This window comes from Ammospiza caudacuta, chromosome 10 (assembly GCF_027887145.1).
Source record: "Ammospiza caudacuta isolate bAmmCau1 chromosome 10, bAmmCau1.pri, whole genome shotgun sequence".
In the NCBI taxonomy this organism is placed as follows: domain Eukaryota; kingdom Metazoa; phylum Chordata; class Aves; order Passeriformes; family Passerellidae; genus Ammospiza; species Ammospiza caudacuta.
In genome coordinates, this window is record NC_080602.1 from 25,681,924 (window position 1) to 25,700,430 (window position 18,507).

The 18,507-nt window shown below is 47.8% G+C and overlaps 2 protein-coding genes across 2 annotated transcripts; both read left to right on the plus strand.

The window, feature by feature from the left end:
• The first annotated feature begins 741 nt into the window (after positions 1–741).
• On the plus strand, positions 742–5,126 carry PDCD7 (programmed cell death 7). Its single transcript, XM_058811509.1, has 5 exons — positions 742–1,431; positions 2,507–2,645; positions 2,974–3,210; positions 3,825–3,912; positions 4,292–5,126. The coding sequence occupies exons 1-5, from the start codon at positions 742–744 to the stop codon at positions 4,407–4,409; spliced, it is 1,272 nt and encodes a 423-aa protein (XP_058667492.1). The 3' UTR covers positions 4,410–5,126.
• On the plus strand, positions 4,297–16,694 carry UBAP1L (ubiquitin associated protein 1 like). Its single transcript, XM_058811508.1, has 6 exons — positions 4,297–4,513; positions 8,537–8,691; positions 9,947–10,699; positions 11,601–11,810; positions 14,744–14,845; positions 15,718–16,694. Exons 2-6 carry the CDS (start codon positions 8,560–8,562, stop codon positions 15,850–15,852), a joined length of 1,332 nt encoding a protein of 443 aa, XP_058667491.1. The 5' UTR covers positions 4,297–4,513; positions 8,537–8,559; the 3' UTR covers positions 15,853–16,694.
• Positions 16,695–18,507: the final 1,813 nt, after the last annotated feature.

The window sequence follows — 18,507 nt, forward strand, 5'->3', positions numbered from 1 at the left end:
CTAGTGGCTGTTTTAGGACAGGAAAGGATACAGAAAATCTATTGACCCTATTTTTGTCATTAATTTCTGTCATGTAAATTTTATGTAATATTTGTGTTCTTCCCTAGCAGCAGTGTGACATGCAATTGTAGCCAGGTGCAACAGATACTTACCGTGGGATTAGAGATCTTTTCAGGTTAAATGACCCACTAATGGTTCAGAAAAAGCTGTGTTTGGAGTTGAGGATATTTCTAGAAGCTTGGTCCCATCGCAATGGGAATTTGTGGTGAACTATCTGTAACTGCATCCTCACTTTCCTTTTTGTAGAGTGAAAAAACATAACAGCTTTTAATTCTGAATCCTTTAATTCAAGTCCTTTTTTAAACAGATAGAAAAAACCACCACATTTTAGGTGAAACTGTTCAACAACTTAGTTTTGAAAGTTGTTTGGAATTCTGTAACCAAGAACTGTTTTTAAGGAAATAAAAATGCCGTGTAACTACAGTTTGTACTTCACCTCTGGCGTTTGAATAAAAGCGAATACTCAAGCAGTGGAGAGTTGTCATCCCTGACGCCATCCCCGCATATTTTGAATTTTAGGAGTTTTTGAAATTTAATGTTTAAGCGGAGCGCGATGCGGGCGGGGCGGGTCCTCCGGGCCGCCAGGGGGCGCTGTGGCGCTGTGCCAGGGGGGCGCCGTGGCGGTGCTGAGGCGGCGCTGAGGCGCTGTCATGGCGGCGCGCTGAGGGCCGCCGCGGGAGCATGGCGCAGCCGCCGCCGTTCCCTGCTCGCCTCCCGCCGCCCTTCCGCGCCTTCCCGCCGCCCTTCCCCGGCCCCTCTGTCCGCCCAGCGCCCTTCGCGGTAGGGCCGGTAGCACCCCCGCCTTTCTTCTTGCCGCCGCCGCCGAGTGCGGGTGAGGGGGGACCGCGCTTACCGCCGGGCGTCCCCTACTTAGCGGCGGCCCCGCCGCGGGCAGCGGCCGAGGAGGAGGCGGTGCAGCGGCAGCAGGATGAGCTGTGGCTCTCGCAGTTCCTGGGCCGCCGCCGCGCCGCTCCCCCGCCGCCGCCGCCGCCCGCCGCCGCCAGCCCCAGCAGCGCCCGGGCCGTGGCGGTGGCGGCGCTGGCGCGGGTGGCCCGGGTGACCGCGCTCTGCCGGGCCCTGCGGCGCAGCGAGGAGCAGGGCGACGAGCCGGGCTGGGCCCGGGCGCGGGAGGAGGCGGAGGCGGCGCTGCGGGAGCTGCGGGAGGTCGTGCGGCCCCTGCGGGAGCCCGGCTACGGCGAGGCGCTGCGCAGGAAGGCCGAGAGGGCGAGGAAGAGGAGGCTGCGCCTGCAGCGGAGGAAGCTCGAAGCCAGGGCGGCCAAGGAGGAGGCGGCGGCCCGGGCCGCCGAGCGGGAGGCCAAGATCGACCAGTGGCGGGCTAAGTGCATCCAGGAGGTGGAGGAAAAGAACAGGGTATGGTCCTCAGTGCCTGGCCCTGCCTCTCGCCGGGGCTCCAGGGCAGCGCGGTGGGGCAGGGGTGACCTGTCGGTAGTGGGGTCACGGCGGGCTGTGCCTTTCCCACACCCGGCTTTGGCCCCCTTGCTTCAGTGGGTGCCGCTGAGGTGCTCCGTGACTTCAGCATACTGAGAGACGTGCTGTTTCCAAGGCCTGCAGCCCTGCTTGCATTGAAGTCTTGGTGGGCATCTCGGTTTTGCCTTCCTCATCTTCTAGGCCTTGACATGAAATTGGGGTTTAAGCTGTTTCTGAACTCCTGGAGGTTTTCCTCTGTGGTCCAAGTGTCGGCCTGTCCACGCAGCTACCTTGTGGTGGTCAGTGCTGTTTCAGTATGCATCAGCCTTCCCTCCTGCTTTCATCCTTCTAAAGTTTGTGGTTTACAAGCTTTTTGATGTTATGGGGAAGTAAAACATCTCCAAAGCAAAAAATACCACCTCAAATTAGACTGGTTGAGAAGTGCAAACCTTTCTGTTTGTTTTTGGCTAAAGAATTCCCTTTCTGCTGATCTGGGCTGGGTTGGTCCAGAGCAGCTGCTGAGGTAGGGTTTGTGGTCAGACTGTGGCAGGTTAATGCTCTTAATTGCAGAACTGTGGAATCAGGATGGTTTCTGTTTATTGTAAAATATTTACCCTAAATTTCTGTGGTTAAATATTCTCAGGCTTTCATCATTCATAAATCATCTAGGAAGTGTTCAAAAATGTGTGGATGTGGCACTTGAGGACATGGCTTAGTGGTGAACATGGTGGTGGTGCTGAGTTGACAGATGGATTTGATGATCTTTTCCAACCTTAACAATTCCATGATTCTGTGATTTAGCCCAAATTTATGAGTTCCACAGCATTTTTTTTTTCTGAAATCTGTGGTATTTTAGCCCTTTTTTCATAAAAAAGCAAGGCTAGATGGTTGGCTTGATTTGTTGCTGTGAAGTCACTCTGCTCTCCAGTGCTTTGCTAATCTCTGAAAATACCATTTGATTTGTGTCTTTGAGGGATATTTCACAGATCTCATCTGGTTTTTTTCCTTCCTTTCCTAGGAACAAGAGCTGAAGGCTGCTGCTGACAGTGTCCTGTCAGAAGTCAGGAAGAAACAAGCAGACACAAAGAGGATGACGGACGTCCTGCGCGGGCTGGAGAAGCTTCGGAAGCTGAGGAAAGAAGCTGCTGCCAGGAAAGGTTCATTGCGAGATTTTTCTAAACTTCTTTAATTGCACACACAGGAAATAAGATGAGGGTGCCCTGTGCTGACTAGCAAGGTACAGCTTCAAAAAGCTGTGTCTTCATTGCGATTTTAATTACAAGAATAGGTACAAAGTGCTGAATTCAGTGGTTGTGTTTTTATGTTTCCAAGCTCTTTCTGGAAGAACGATTATTCCAGTAAGAATTTTGTCTGTTACAAGGTTAAATTCATATTCCTCTGAGATTTTCCCAGCTCTGCTCTCAAGTCTGGTATCAAACCCCCATCTGAATCTGAAAACTTAAAATCACTTCTCTTTCTGTTCAGGTGTTTGTCCACCTCCTTCAGCAGATGAAGCATTTGAAAATCAGGTGGAGAGTCTCAAAACGTTGCTCAAAACTCGCACAGAACTGTATGAAGCTGAGGAAAGAGCATTAAGGGTTATGCTGGAGGGAGAACAGGAGGAGGAAAGGAAGAGGGAAATGGAAAAGAAACAGAAGAAGGAAAGGGAGAAACTACTACAGCAGAAACTGGAAATGGATTCTAAGCTCTTTGGGGATCCAGGTAAATTCTGCCTCCTGTTCTTAACAGTGTTTTTCCACATCACATCCCCATCTCACAGACACTGGATTTGAAATGCAGGCACACATCTAGTTTGGAAAGGAATCATACACTGGAGTAATTTATGGTCTGAGAATGGGGGATAAACAAAGTGCTGTTAACACCTGTGGTGTAAGAGGAACTGCTGAGCTCTTCAACATGGACTGCAGCACATCTCAAGCTGGTTTCATGTTGTTTTGCAAGAAGAGGTTCTAGATGAAACCGAAGTGAGAATAAACAGAATGGATTGAAGATTTCCAGCACCATAGATGCTTTAGTCTGGTGCTTCAATAAGTGTGACTCGGGTAATCTGTAAAGACTGATTGTCCATATGTTCCCCTTTTTTAGATGGTGGAGTCAGAAAGTTTTGCTAGTCTTGGCTTTCCTTTGACAGCTGTGGTACAGACCAGGAAATGTGTAACATACAAACAGTTGAGTTTTATATGTTACCTAAGGACCTGATGTTAGATTACAGTTGGGCAGTAGCAAATGATTTTGCACATTATGGGCTTCTGAGACTCACTAGAATGGAAGTTTTTTCTGGCTTATTGAACAATTTCTGTGTCTCTGTTTTACAGCTGAATTCCCCCTTGCCCACCTGCTGCAGCCTTTCAGAGACTACTACTTACAAGCTGAACATTCTGTAGCAGCTCTAATCCAGATCAGGTAAAACCAAGGAAAGGATTTTATCATCAGAGATGGCAAACACTGTTTTTTGCAATTGTAAATTCAGTGCCCCTTTTGGTTTGTCAGCTTCCAAATATGGTTATGCAATGGATTGTTCTGTTTTATTTAGTTTCTTGCTTGAGTCATATCCAACAGATGCCCGTGTGAGGCAGAGAGCACTTCATGCATAACCATTCAATTTAACACCAGAACATTGAATTTTCACATTTGTCTTTTGAAGTTTAAGAGTTTAAGACAAGTTTAAGAGTACAAGTATTGTGGGTTTTGCATCAATCAGTAATATCTGTGTGGGTGTATAATAAATCTTACACCAAATTAACCCCAGGTCTCCTCTCAAACAACGCTCTCTCTGTTAAAGGCATGAATGGGATCAGTACTTGGTGCCAGCTGACCACCCTGAAGGAAGCTGCATCCCTCCAGGATGGGTTCTCCCGAGTCTCCCCACCAGTGACACCTGGGCCACTGCTGTCAGATAATTTTGCAATAAATTATTTCCACGTTGGAGGATTGCTTCATTATTACTGCGTGTAAATATGAGAGGGCCCAAAGAGGAAGTCTCACCCTCTCTTTCGGCAGCCAGGTACTGCAAAGTCTTTACTAGAACATCTTGAAACAAAGTTTAAGAATTGTTTTTGCTGATTGACTGTGCAGGGAGATAGCTGAGCAAGCCCAGAGCTGCCAGGCCTCTCGTGGTGTGGAATTACAATCCAGCTGCGAGTTACTGCTAAATCTCAGTCTTAATAAAGGAACATTGCTGATGGTGGTATTTGTGCCAGTATTAACATCATATTTTTAGTGACTTTTATCTTTATAAAGGATGATGAAAGCTTCAGAAAAAAAGAAATTTTTAAATAAAGAAGAGATCATTAGTAAACATGTTTTTCTTCTTAAATGAAGCATGTCAAGCATCACTGTCAAAATAGGTCCTGTATTTTTGGGTGTAGAGACAAACCTATTACAAGTTTAAACGAATTCTGAAGTACAAACAAGACAGGGTTTTTCAAGGTTGATTAAGGCAGCTGTTGACATTATACTTTTGTGGACTAAAGCTGATACCAAAACATGGAAAAAAAATCCCATTTGTGGTGAAATAGGTCAGACAGCCATGTGAATAAATACAAATTTGATTAATAAGCCTGCTGGAAAAAACCCAATAAAATCTGCATAGTCTAAAAGTCTAACATACTGTGTTTTGACTATATAGATATTTTTGTGTATGTCTATAATATTTGATTAAAAACCACAGCTTTATTTTGTAAGTTGTTTTTTTTGTACAGAACAAATAGAGAAAAATGGATTTTTGTTTAAAATATTTTCACGCAAGGGAAGAGATTTGTTTGAGTACTTTGCATCAAATACAACTCCAGCAAGGAGAGAATTGTTGGGAGGAGGTTTGTGTGAAGGAAATCTCCCTCCTGCAAGGTGACAGAGGTGACACCTGGTGTCAAAGCTTTCCATGTTCTGAACAGTTTGCTTGTAACTGTGATGGGCCATATGGATTTGGAGCTTTGCTGTTCTGCACAGATTGCTGTGGCAGCTTTCCAGAGCTTCAGTCCTTATTCTTGCTAGCCCCAGTGTGTGGGAATGGAGTTAATCTCTCCATGCTTTGCCTCTTGGCGTCACAGCAGTGCGTAATTCACGTGTGTCATTGCCTAAATTCAGCACCTGGGCCTTAGGGGTAATGTCAGTAGTGTCCTGGCTGAACCTTTGCACTGGTTTCTGTCAGTAAGAGACACGATCTGGTGGTTCCTGACAGAACATGAGTGCAGAAGTTTGCAGTTCTTGCTCTGTATGCCCAACATACAGATTGCCATGAAGTTCTCTGCAGGTGCTGTTCTGATTTGCTCTTCCCTGCATCCTCCCATCCCTAATGTCACTTCCAGCACCTCATTACTCCAGACCCAAGGCTGAGTCAGATCCTGGGAGTCTTCCCTGATGAAAAGGCACAAGATCAAATATAAAAATAAAAACAACTGCATAAAACCAATACAAACCCAACACTTTCAGTTCATGCAGCTTAGTGACCAGAGGATGCTCTGCTTAAACAATTAGGCTCCTTATCCCATCAGCATGTCTGATGGAACAGGCCAGCTGCTTAAGCTACGATTATCTTAAAGCTGTCCAAGTCAGCTGCTTGTCTGACACTGCAGGAATTTAAAGAGCTGAGCAGTAGATAAGGAGGCAGCAAAGCAGCAGCCCTGTTCTCCCTGCTCTGTGAGGAGAGAGCTCCATGAGTTCATCTGATGGTAAGGACTGCTTCATATTGCTAATAAACACAGGGCTTGGAAATGCCAGGGGAGGATCCACCTTTGGGTATGTTCTGTGTATTTGCTCCTGTCTAATGACATCTGCATTAAAATGTTTCATAGCTTTAGTGAGGAAGTTGTTGAAGCCACAGATGGGGAGGAATGTTTAAAATTTCAACTAATAAAATACATGGACACATGGTATTAATTTAAAAAGTGTGTGTTCAGACTTCATTCCCATTTTTCTGAATATAATATTTCCCACTGTTTTTAAATTTTAAAAACTTAGTGTAGCTCAGAAGAGAGATGTTGGCTGTGAGTTTCCAAGATTCATTTGTAACGTATTCCTCCCCTGGTCCTGGTGCAGTTTGGGTTTTCCTGCTGTTTAGGCACATCCTTTTCCAGATGTGCACTGCTTCATGCACTGGCCAGTGTCTTTGATGTGAAAGTGGGCAGGGCTCCTCTGGAGAACATGAGGTCAGAGCCCTTGTAGGAGTTCCCTTCTGGTGGGAGTTGGTGTTTATGACTGACCCTCTTTTATCCTTTTCTAATAGCATTTTTGTTGTGATTGCTCCTGCCCCAAAGTACTTCTTGTTTTCTAAACTGTGGTTTTGGGAATTAACACTTCTGTGAGCCTCTCTTAAAGCACAGTACTTATGCAGTCAAATACAGAGAGCTACAATACCATAATCCTCTCATATTTTCTTCATTGTGGCTTCAGACACACTCACTACCCATCACCATCCCTTAAAGTATCATCTGAACCTGAGTGGAGCCATTCTGGGTGACAGATGCTGAGACACCACTTTCCTGAGCACCCTGGGATTTTGGGGAGAGCCAGTTTACAGCCCAAGCTGCAGGAAGGTCAGTCCCCCTGCCTGCAGGGGCTGCTCAGGGAGTAGCAGAAAGCTGAGGGAAGGTGGCCTCGCTTGCAGATGTTTTCAGGCGTCACCTTAGTCAGTGCTGACGTGGATTGTCCCTTAGGCTGAGCCCTCTTAAGCTGAGCAGGTGGCCTGGCTCCACGTGGGATCCCAGCACGTTGCCTGTGCTGTGTGTTAGTGGCAGGACATGTGCAGGAGCACAAAGCTCCTTTGGGGCTCTGCTTCTGCAGGGGCATTAAAGGCTCCTGGCGTAAGCAGGCAAAGTGACAACCCTGTTGTCATTCTGATATCACTGCCTGAGTGATTGTGCATGTTGATTGTGTGTGTCACTTTCTCTGGCCTGGAAGCTCTTTGTGAGTCCTTTCCCAACACAGGAAACTTCCCTGAACCCATCTCCCATTATAGACTCTGATTTTTGCTTTAAACAGGCAGTTCTGTCATCCTTGTGTATATTCTTCAGCATATTTACTTTTAGTGGAATGTTTATCCTTGTTGTCATAGAAGTTGTTTGTTTTTAAAGGAAAAAAATAATTGGGGAAAGCACTTAAGGATGTCACATACATATTTACTGTGTGACCCGAGGATGAGTGCTAAGGACTTTGGGATGAGCAGGCACATGCTGCCAGTACCAGAACTCAGTGAAGACTGGCTACCAGCTCCTAACAGTTTATAATCTATAAAAGAAATGATTTTACACACTGTCATCACTGGGAAGCTGAAAGCTCGAGGCTTCATGTAGCAAGTAATGGCTTTTTAGTAAATTGAGACATTTGTGGGGACCTGATGGAGTATCGAAAATACTGAAGTAATATTTTCCTGACAGCATTCCCAATTCACCGGCAATTTTTCTCTCCCCTGCAATTTCTGATCTAAAACCATCACCACACTTAAAAATGAATGCATGGATCCTAAAGGCTAATCTTCAAAATTGCTTCTTTGACATCCTCCTAGTTCCCAAGCTTGCCTGATGCACAGTCTCCTTGCCTGGCTCCCAGTAAGCTGTTCCCAAAGGAATGCCCTCACCCCAGCTCCCTCGGGATGCTCTGTGTGATGGCTCAGCAGCACGAGGCCATGTGCATGAGCCCTGTCACCACAGCTTGTGCAGACAGGGGAGACCTGCAAGGTGTCCTCCTTGGCTGTGCCTTCTCCCTCTGTAACTGGAAAAAGTGCCCAGTCCATCCCCAGCTTGGGGAAGGGAGTGTGTAATGGCAACAGAGAGAGGGAGAGACAGGAGGGATGGGAGAGATGGAGGAGAAAAATGCTCAGGATCTCTGCCAAAGGAAGCCATAAGCTTGGTCAAGTCCTTCTGGCTCAAGCTGAGAATAGCAAAGGTTAGTTCAGACAAAGCTTCCTGGTGTCAGTAAATAAGATTTTGCCAGTCTTTTTTTACCCAGCTGGCACTTGAAAGAGCTCATCTTTCTCTCCTTCCAGCCACCTTAAGAGATGTTCTTACAGTTTCTGTTTCCCTTCCTCCAGCAGCAAGAAATCAGGCAGCAGCAATGAACTACCTGGATGAAGTTCCCTTCCGGACAGCCATGAGCCTCAGTGGGGACTCAGAGGGAGAAATCCCTTTAGTCACTGCCCCGGACATTGAGCTCCCTGACTGCACCGACATCCTCATGAGCACCATGGTGAGTCCACACCCAGCCACTGCTGGGGGATGCTGGAAGGAAATCAGCAGTGCTCCCATGAAAGAAGGGAAAGCTAACTGTTCTCCTCCTCACTGGCTGGTTTGCAGCAACAGTGGGAGGAAATGAGGATGATCTGTGGTGTGTAGCAGTGATGATGGGGTTGGTTTGGGGTTGCTTTCTAAAAATCCTTTCTAAGAAGGAAGGTTGGATTTTTCTGGGATAGGAGGACAAACTTCAGGCTCTGCTCTGGGGTTGTTTCCTCCTTTGGAGTTATTACTGTCTCATTTATTAATGATATTAATTAAATATTTACCAATAAATCTACCAGCTATAATCAGGCAATACTGCCTATGCCAGAAGCATATAGATAGAGTTTATATACATATATATATATATATATATATACCCCGTGTTTCTCCCTATTTAGTGATGATTTGATGCTCCCCTCTGAGCCAAATCATTGTGCTGCTGGTCCAGGCTGATCCTTATGGAGGGACGTGAGGGTGTTTTCCTTGGGGAGGCTGATTTGGGTCCACGGCTGACCCTAGTGGCAAGAACAGTAAAAACAGCATTCCTGGGCTGTGAATGTACTTGCCTGCCTGTCAGGAGGAGACCTTGTTTGGAGAGCTCTGGGACGGGCAGGGCTTGTTTGTTCCAGGAAAACCCTGAGATTTCAGTCACAAACACACTTATATTTTAAGCTGAACTATGTGGAAATGACAACTCTGTTTGGGGAGCAGCCGAGACCCTGGCGCCACTAGATAATGCCATGGCTGCTTCTGCTTCTGCCCGAGGTGGCATCTGCCCTCTTGGTGGCTTCTGAGCCCCTGAAGTGGCTCTGCCAAGCGCTGCTAATGAGGGTCACAAACAAACTCTGCCACCATTCTGGGGGCAGCCTGTGGCTGGATGCAGTGCCTCTCTGCAGCTGCCTAAAATTGGGATGTCTGCACACTCCTGCCTTCCACAGTGACACAAACACCTCCAAGCATAAAATACTTTTCCAAAGAATTGTAGGTGCAACTCACTATAGTAATGACTTCATAGATAAGAGTTATTTCAAATATAAATTTGGGGATTCCATGCAGAGATGTGGCTGGCGCTGCCCAATCCTACAGCCAGCCCTAGTGCTCAGGGAAATAGGAGCTGATGTGGGAAGACTGTAGCCCTTAAGATGCCTCGTGGAGTGCATGGTTTGCTCCATGCCACCTGGTCTGGTTTCACATGTCCTCACCAGCTGTCTCTTGCTCTCCTGCAGCACGACTTCTCGCTGGAAAGGAAGGTGCTGTACTGGGTGGAGGTGGCCTCTCAGCAGCAGACCTCCCGCCATCGAGTCACCTCCGAAGTCGTCCCCACGGCTCCCCCGTGCTGGCTGCTGCTGGTGGACCCTGCCGACAGCTACGGAGGGCGGGGTCGGGACGGGGCGGTGCGGCGCTCCATCAGCCTGAGCGCTGCCGACAGCTCCTACGGGCACGCCCGGGGCAGGGCGGCCATGTCCGACACCGAGAGCGACACCTGGCACTCAGACGAGGGGGAGTACTCGGATGATGAGTACTCCTCCACCTCTTGGGAAGAGAATGACAAGGACGAGTCACACCTCTCCAGGAGGAGAAGCTCTGCGAGAAGTGTGTCTTCACGGCCCGGCTTTTACCAGACCCGACCAAAGACATCACCCGGCTTGCTGGAGCCCTCGCCAGAGAACAGTGTCCACAGCCCAGCCAGCCCAGACCCCAGCAAGCAGAGAAGATCCATGGTGATATTTAACAACATGAAGAATGAGCTAGAAGCTGCCAGGAGGAAGCTGGCTGCTTTGGTGCATCCTTTGAACAGAGCTGCCACAGGGAACAGGGGGATCCTGGTGCCACGGCTGCTGCCCCAGTGCCCCGGCACCAACGGCAGCGTCAAGTACAGGCCAGATCCTGACGTGTCCCAGCAGGGCACTGCTGTGCCAACTCCTCCAGACACAGCCTCACCAATCCCTCCCATCAAGCAGCACAAGCCCACGGTACCGGTGAGAAGCTTCCTTTGGTGGCCCTTTGTTCATCACTGGGAGATGAGGGAGGTGGAGGGCATCAAATTGGTCTCATTTGCTGGGGGCTGGCCAGCAAAAAGGAAGCAAAATGAGGCTTTGGAAACACCGGACCCATGAGGAATTGCTGAAGTTTTCACAAGAAGTGAAGAAAGGGTTTGATTTTGTCACTGAGGTTGAAAGAAGCTTTCTGGGTACACTTTTACTTGCTCTGTCCAAAACATCTGTGTTTTTCCAGAGCAGGGTCTAATCTGATTCTCAATTGAAACACTAAGAAAAGAGTGAAATATTTGGGGGGGTTGTCCTCTTTTTGCTACATTATCCCATTCTAACAGATATAAGCGGGGTTTGTAGGGAAATATCCCCTTACAGTCCTTATGTCTTTTCTAGGAAACTTTGGACTTCCTACTAGAAATACAGATCATTTAGTGATAGAGACAGTGATGTGAAAGGATGGAGTAAGTAGTACTCTGTCAGCTTAAATCTGAGTTCCACCCTGCTTTTAAGAAATTGAATATAATCCAGCTGCTTGAGAGGTGTAGGAGATGAATTACTGAAAACCTGCAATAAAACCATCAGACACTTGAATGACCAGGTTATTTATATGCAGCTGTATTTGACATGGAGTAATTAAGGGGAGATTAAATCCCCATGTGTATTTGTACAACACCCACACTGAGCACTCTTCTGTATCTGTAGCTGACCCTGGATTTAATTAAGTCCAGTCTCATTTGATGCTCATTTGATGTTCCTTGTATGGGAATTTTCCTCTTCTGGAGAGAGCAAGGTAACCACCAGCATTCAGAAGCATTGCCCCAGCCCAGGTTGTTTCACCTCATTCCATGACCTGGAGCAATAACACCATCTGTTTTTTTCCTTGCAGTCCCTCAGCCCCTACACTTGCCTCCCCCCTGCCTCCACGCCTGGACGACCTCTGAGCTGCCACAGATCCCAGCCAGATTCCTCGGCTGACCTGCTCTCTGCCCTGAGCCAAGAGGAGAGAGACCTCATCGAGCCCGTCATAGCCCTGGGCTACCCCACCCAGAAAGCCATCCTCACCCTCCAGAAGACAGGAAGGCAAAGCTTAAGTCAGGTTGGTGGAGCTGGCACAGCACTGTGAGAAGCTTTTGGTAAAGGAAAGCTTGATTTTCATGGAGAAAGGCATGGCTGTCTTCTTTGGGGTAGATTTTTGACGACCTTGCCTTTCCACTTTGGTGTTGGACCACAGCTGACAGGATTTTCCATGAGATTTCACTTTTGCTGTAATAAAATAGCAATGAGCCGCCCTCAGCTTTTCAGCGCATAATCATGGCTGGCTTTGTTATCTGTTCAATCTGTTGTGTGAAGCATCATGTCCCTCTGAGGTACAAATTTTGCCCCCATATATGGAAACTTTTTGCACATCATTTTTCCTAGCTGTTGGATTCGTGTGATTATTGCCATGGCTCATCCTGTCAGAGCGGGACTGCAGGAATACCTTGGAGATTTGGTTTGGCTCTCTCCAAAACACAACTTCCCTGTGTTGGAGCAAGCACGGAATCCATGCAGACATTGCAGCAGAGTCCCAGAGCTCTTTTCCCAAGGAACCCTCTAGAATAACCTGAAATTTATTGAAACATAACATGCAGCCTCTTCCTACCCCTGGTATGTGAGTACATCCCTGCCTGCTGTGCTGCATCCCCATTCCCAATGTCTCTGTCCAGATGAATGTCAGAAAGGTCCAGGTGGGCTCAGAGCATCCGGGACATGAGGGAAGCTGCTGGCTCTGACTCCCTTGGCAAACTTGGGGCTGAACTGCCCATTCCAGCAGAGGATTTTAGGGCTAAATTATCCAAGTAGTTCTTGCAAAGAGAGAAAGGTCTTAATTACAGCTGAGCAAGAGGAATTTCCATGGGGCTGTCAGGCCCGGGAGCAGGAGCAGATCCTGGCAGGGCATGAGCAGGCAGAGCACCAAGCAGCCACTGCTGGCTGCCAGTCTCCTTCCCATTCCCCTGGGAGCTGCATGGGCCAGCCTGGACAGAGCTGCTCTGTGGCTGAGTCATCCTGCAGCTTCCGGCTCCCTCCCTACTCAGCCCAGCTCCCCAGAGCTCCCTGGAGTTTCAGGTGAGCTGAGGTGGGAAGGGAAGCTTTATGTCTTCAATCCAAGGAGGTTTCATCTGGGCACAGAGAGATGGGCAGAGCCCAGCCCATGTTGTTTCACAGAGCCATGCGAGGGTGTCCTGTAGCAACTGCTGGCTTCAAAATGAAGAAACAGTGCATCTTATTAAGGGTGGAAATGGGTACAGCCTGCTCCCTTCTGTATGAACACCAGGACTCCCACTCCTTTGGGGAAGAGAGTACTGCACCAAAAGACAAGGTCTGCCTTCTATCCCATGCCTTCTTCACCAGCAGTTCCCATCTTTCCCATTTATGCCCAATGCAGCCAAGATGAAGCCTGACTTGTCATGCATTTTTTACAAGTACCAAACTACCAAATTAGTCTAAATCTTCCTGGAAAATATGTTCCAGTTAAAGTCAAAAAGACCTGTGCTCTTCATTGCTTGCTGGTGATGCCTGAGGTTTTGAGGTGTGACAATGACTACTTCAACTGTGAGGATTGATGGAAGTACCAGATGATATGCAAAAATTGCTCAACTTCCTTGTAGTGTCAAGAGAAACTGGCACAGCCCCCCATGATAGAGAAGGCAAGGCCTTCTGTAGCCTTCTTTAGAAGCAATGCTTTCCTAATTTTGGTGGAAGAACTTCTCTGAAAGGCTCAAGTAAGATTAGTAGCCCCAGCATGCCAGAGGTTCATCATGTAGGACATCATGGCCAAAAAGGCACCATTGCAATTTTGATCAATGATCATTGGTCAATTCAAAATGCATTGTTGGTCCATGGAGCCCTCAATGTACATGTGAGCTGAGACATGACAAAAGCAGCAGCTGGTCACTGTTAAAAAAAATCTTATTGTTTAGTCTTGAGGATACATATATATAATAATTTTAGTGATAAAAAACATTGAGTTGACAAAGGCACTGATTTCATGCTGGGCTTGACCAGGCTGCCAGGACTGTCTGTGTTATGCTGTGGATGAGTGGCTGTTCTGCCACAACAGGGGAAGAGAATGCAGCAGTGATCTGGGGTTGTCATTAGCCTGGTAACAAGGGAAATAACATGAGGTGAGGAATGCCAATGACCAGTGCCTGTCTCCTTTCTGAGTTACTGGGCTCCTTAAGGCTGACATTTCTGAAAATCCCTACCCAACTGTTCAGCCAAAATAGATCAACTCAATGTTTGAGATACTTTTTTGTCTTTTTCCTATGTTTTATGGCCTTTACTGAGTCCTTCTCCTTGTCTCTGGCAGTGCTGGGAAAGGTGGAGGTCTGTGTGCTGGTGAGTCTGGGGAGAAATGAATCAGCTTGTCCTTGAATGAAAACTCTTTGGAGAGACCTGTGGGATGTTTTTATTCCCCCTGCTATTGTATAGCTCATTTATTATTGCCTGTCCCATATGTTTTTGGACAGTGAGTGATTCTCGCAGTATTTAAAAGATGCTGCTGGGAATTGTGCTGTCAGCACTCCAAGAACAACGAGGAAAGCCAAAAATAACTGTTTACTTTCAGTAATGACAGCACACAGGTCTCCTCTCTGCTCTTGGACCCTGGAGCAAACCCACGGGTGCCTGAACCCCAGCACATCAAAGGGATGCGGGGTCATCTGAACAAAGTCATCCCACCGGGACAGGCCCTGCCTCACCCTGGAGGCCACTGCTCTCCATCTCGAGTGTTCACATGTTTGGTTTCCTCCTTGTTCCCATTCCCACCCTGGGAGGGTGAAGGGGGACCAAGATGTTGTCTCCCACTGGAAATCCTGCAGACAGACAGACAGACAGACCACCCTGGCTGAACATTAGGTGGGAACTGGCAAGATGGTGGTGGCTGATGTGCCCCCGTGGTGTGTCCCTGGGAGGTGGCAGGGGGACTCCTGACTGGCCTTGCTCCCCATGCCTGCAAGGTTGGATTAACCTGTCTGTCTTTCTCTGCAGTTCTTGAGCTACCTGGGTGCCTGTGATCGGCTGCTGAAGCAGGGCTATGAGGAAGGGCAGGTGGAGGAAGCCATGGAAATGTTCCAGTACTCAGAGAAGAAGGTCAGAATGGGATGGCAAAGCCCAGCCCTTTGTGCTGTGTCCTCCAGGCTCTCCTTTTCAGTGGGCTGCATGCTTCCCTCTGCCTCCACAGGCCCTCCTGCAGCCTCATGGAGGGCCAGACCTCTAGGGCAGTGTCACCATAAGGACCCCTGGGGGAGGACACCTGCTCCTTCACACTTCTCTGCCCTTCCCTGTTGTGTGGAATGATGTTCACTCAGCCTCTGCACAGGCAATCCCATCCTGAGCCCACCAGCACCCACTCTGTCTCAAGCCCTGCCAGCTCTCCCTTCTAGCCCCAGGGAGGAGAACCATGGAGAACTGGGCGTTTGTCTCCATCATCAGACTCCCCCTGGGGGTAATGGAGAGCCTGGGAAGGCAGAACTGCATGAAATCCAGGCTGGCAGTGTTTGCCAAGATGCCAATGCCTGTAGGATTGCCGTGTCACCAGTCCTTAGGGCAGTGGCAGTGGGAGGGCACCTGGGTCTGAGTGTCAGGGAAGGGTTTATTTATTAAGGACACAGCTCTGGGTGATGTTGTGGTGCTGGGGCCCAGCCTGACCAAAGAGGGGGAGCAGGACAAATGAATTCCTGTTGTGCTCACTGCCATTCCCTGCTCTCTTCATAGTGCAGGCAAACACTGCATGGAATTGATACAAACATTATAGGGAATAGTGAAACTAGAGGCTGACTTTATTAAATATTTCTTATTTAAGAAGTTTCAGTCCTACCAGGGATATGTGTGCCCTCAATCTGCTGTCACAGTGATACAACTCAGATCTTCTGAGTGCAGCCTTGTCCCACAGCACTGCTTTTTCTGCAGCTACACAATATATCCATGATAGCATCATTCTTCTCTCCTCCTTCTTCCTCCAGGCAGCTGAATTCTTGCATCTGTTGGCTCAGTTTAATGATATGGGCTTCCAGCAAAATGAAATCAAAGAAGTTCTTTTGCTTTGTGGGAATCAGAGGGAGAGGGCGCTGGAAGAGCTTGTGATGAAAACGCACTGAGCAGCATCCTGGAGCAGTCACAGCTTCCCCTCTTCACACCAGACCAGAAGCACTCAGGTGATTGTGCTGCTCCATCCCCACCCCTGGAAGCACCAGATACACAATTTCAAAGCTCTGCCTTGGAGTCTCATTTTATGGACATCGATCATAAGAGTGTTTGTCATGCAGGCACTGAGTGCATAGCAGGAATGTTTATCTCCTCACCCACACATCCCCACCCTTGATCATCTCAGCTATTCAGATTAGAGAAGATCCAAATTGCCTTTGGCTTAGATTTTTGCAAAAACCAAACCAAACCAGTGTTCTCCCTCCACCTGGGGTGATGGGTGTAGGTTTTCAGCTACAACAAAGTGGGGATTCTTAAAAGATTATATAAATCAACAGAATAAATTGTTTTCCTAAAATCTGAAGGCTCCTGCAAGAACATGTGTTGGCTTGGGAAGAGTCTCAGCTGACTTAGTCAATTGAAATCCACTTTGATCGCATTAGCTTCTCCTTTTAAACCAGACATGTGAGGAAAATACACAGTTCCATGTGGATAAAGAAAGAAAACAAGCTGCCCTTGCTCTGAAATACATGAGGTTTATCCAGCGCAATGAAAAATGGTGGAGGCAAAGGTTTGTCCTCAGGAAACTTCACGAGATAGAACAGAGAGATGGGGAGCTGCTCACTGCCCTCATGCTCTGCCCAAATCAGGAAAATTCAGGGGATGCGTCCCTAAACTGTGAAGACAGTGGATCCAAATGAAGTGAAGCATGAATATCAGCATCAGGAACATCTGTATGCCCAAGGGAATTTCTGTATGTAACTGAAGGACAGAGAATGGGAGATTCAGAACACTGTACAGGATGTGTGTCTTGGCTTGGCAATGGAACAGTGGACAGTGTTTTTACATAAAGTATGTTATTTTCCTGTGAATTAGAAACAGATGTAATTTCTTTGAGTAAAGATGCTTGGGGGGTTCTTCTGCAACATGTTTGTCTTTTTCTGTCAGGATGCCAGCTGGCACAACCCAGCAGAGAAAATCCTTACTTGCATTCGTACCATTTTCCATTGTACCCTTCCAAACAATCTCCCCGCACAATGTGCTGCCATCAAGGTAAAACACTATGTCCCTTCTCCCTGGATCTCCAGGTGGGTGCCAGACAGCAACAGGAAGGTACAGCTCTCCATGGCTGCATTGATTCTTGCATGGGTGCAACAGGGAAACTTGGCATCCAGGTGTTGGGGGAGTTGACCCATCCATCCCCAAGGATGCTTTATTCCTGCTCTTCTTTAATGGCATTGAAATGGAAAATGTGGCACCCTGTATGTCCTAGGGAGATATTCCTGGGGAGCTCACAGGCTCTTTTTGGAACTCCCAGCTCTGTTTTTCCTCCTGCTTTCCCTTGGTTATACAAGCTTTTATTTTTGATACGGCCCATATAAGGCAAGTCCATCTACAGACAGCTTTTCCTTGCATTCCCCCTTGCCAAGATGATGTCACCTTAAAAACGAGACTTGCAGAAGGTTAAGCTGTGATTAGGCAAATTGTGTCCCTCCAACTGTGATCTTTGGCAGAGTGAACACCGTGTGGATGGAAAGGGGAAGATAAGGGTGCTGTGCCGGTGCCAGTGGTGCTGAATGCTGGTGGAGCAAAGCACACTGGCAGCATTGTGCCAATTCACTGTGCAAAGGCTGAGCAGCTTCTCGCCCTCCTTCGTGGTTTGCTTGGTCCTGGATCTTGGATCGTTTCTTGCAGAGGTAAGAAATGTATCTTTTTTCCTTCCTTTGCACCTAAAATTATCTTGTGTTACTTTCTGGATCACAGTCTGGACTGATGGATGCAACAAATGGCTCTTGGGAGCATCCATGCCATACTCAACTGCCTGCCAAGACTCACACTTTCCCTCAAGTGCTACACTTAAAATCTTAAAACCTTTTGCATTTGTTGACAAATATCTTTGTAAAGCCCTGAACTGTGGAGCAGCATGTGGAAGTGGGGAGGAAGTTGTATTACTTGGTGTCAGAGCTGGAAGGAATGGGTGAGCCTGCCAAGTTCTGTGGTCTAAGGCTGGCCACAGGAGCCCAACATAAATATTTTAGTAACAGAATTATTTTAACTTCATTTTAATGGATGTTTAAGCTGTTTGTTCAGCTTAAAATTGTTTTAAAGCAACATGTTTCCATGTGCTGCTCCTAGGAGAAGACAACGTGAAATGTTAATTCACAGAATTCTGTGAAATGTTAATTGGCTTTGTCTGGGAAGGGGAAAATTATTTGATAAGTTGCTGTAACATTCCACCTGGGGACTGCAATGCTGCTCAGCTCCCGGTGCCCACAGTGCAGGGGACAGGGACAGGTCCCCTGTGCCCCCACCAGGCCTGCAGCTCCACCAGCAGCAGTCCCTTCATGGGTGACATCGGGGTGGTGGCCTGGCCCAGTGGCAGAGAGCAAATGGGGACAAGGCACATCCAGTGGTTTTCCATCTGGCTGTGGGTGCAGGCTGGGGTTTTCTGGTTTGTTTTGGTTTGCAGTTGCGTTGAGTGGGTTTATTCTCAAATGCGGGAACTGTTTTGAAAATGCTGAGAACTTGGCGGGATCAGCAGCGGAGTTATTTGAGGCATCCCAGCTGGTATCCCTTCTGTTCCCTCCCAGCCTGGACAGCACAGGCAG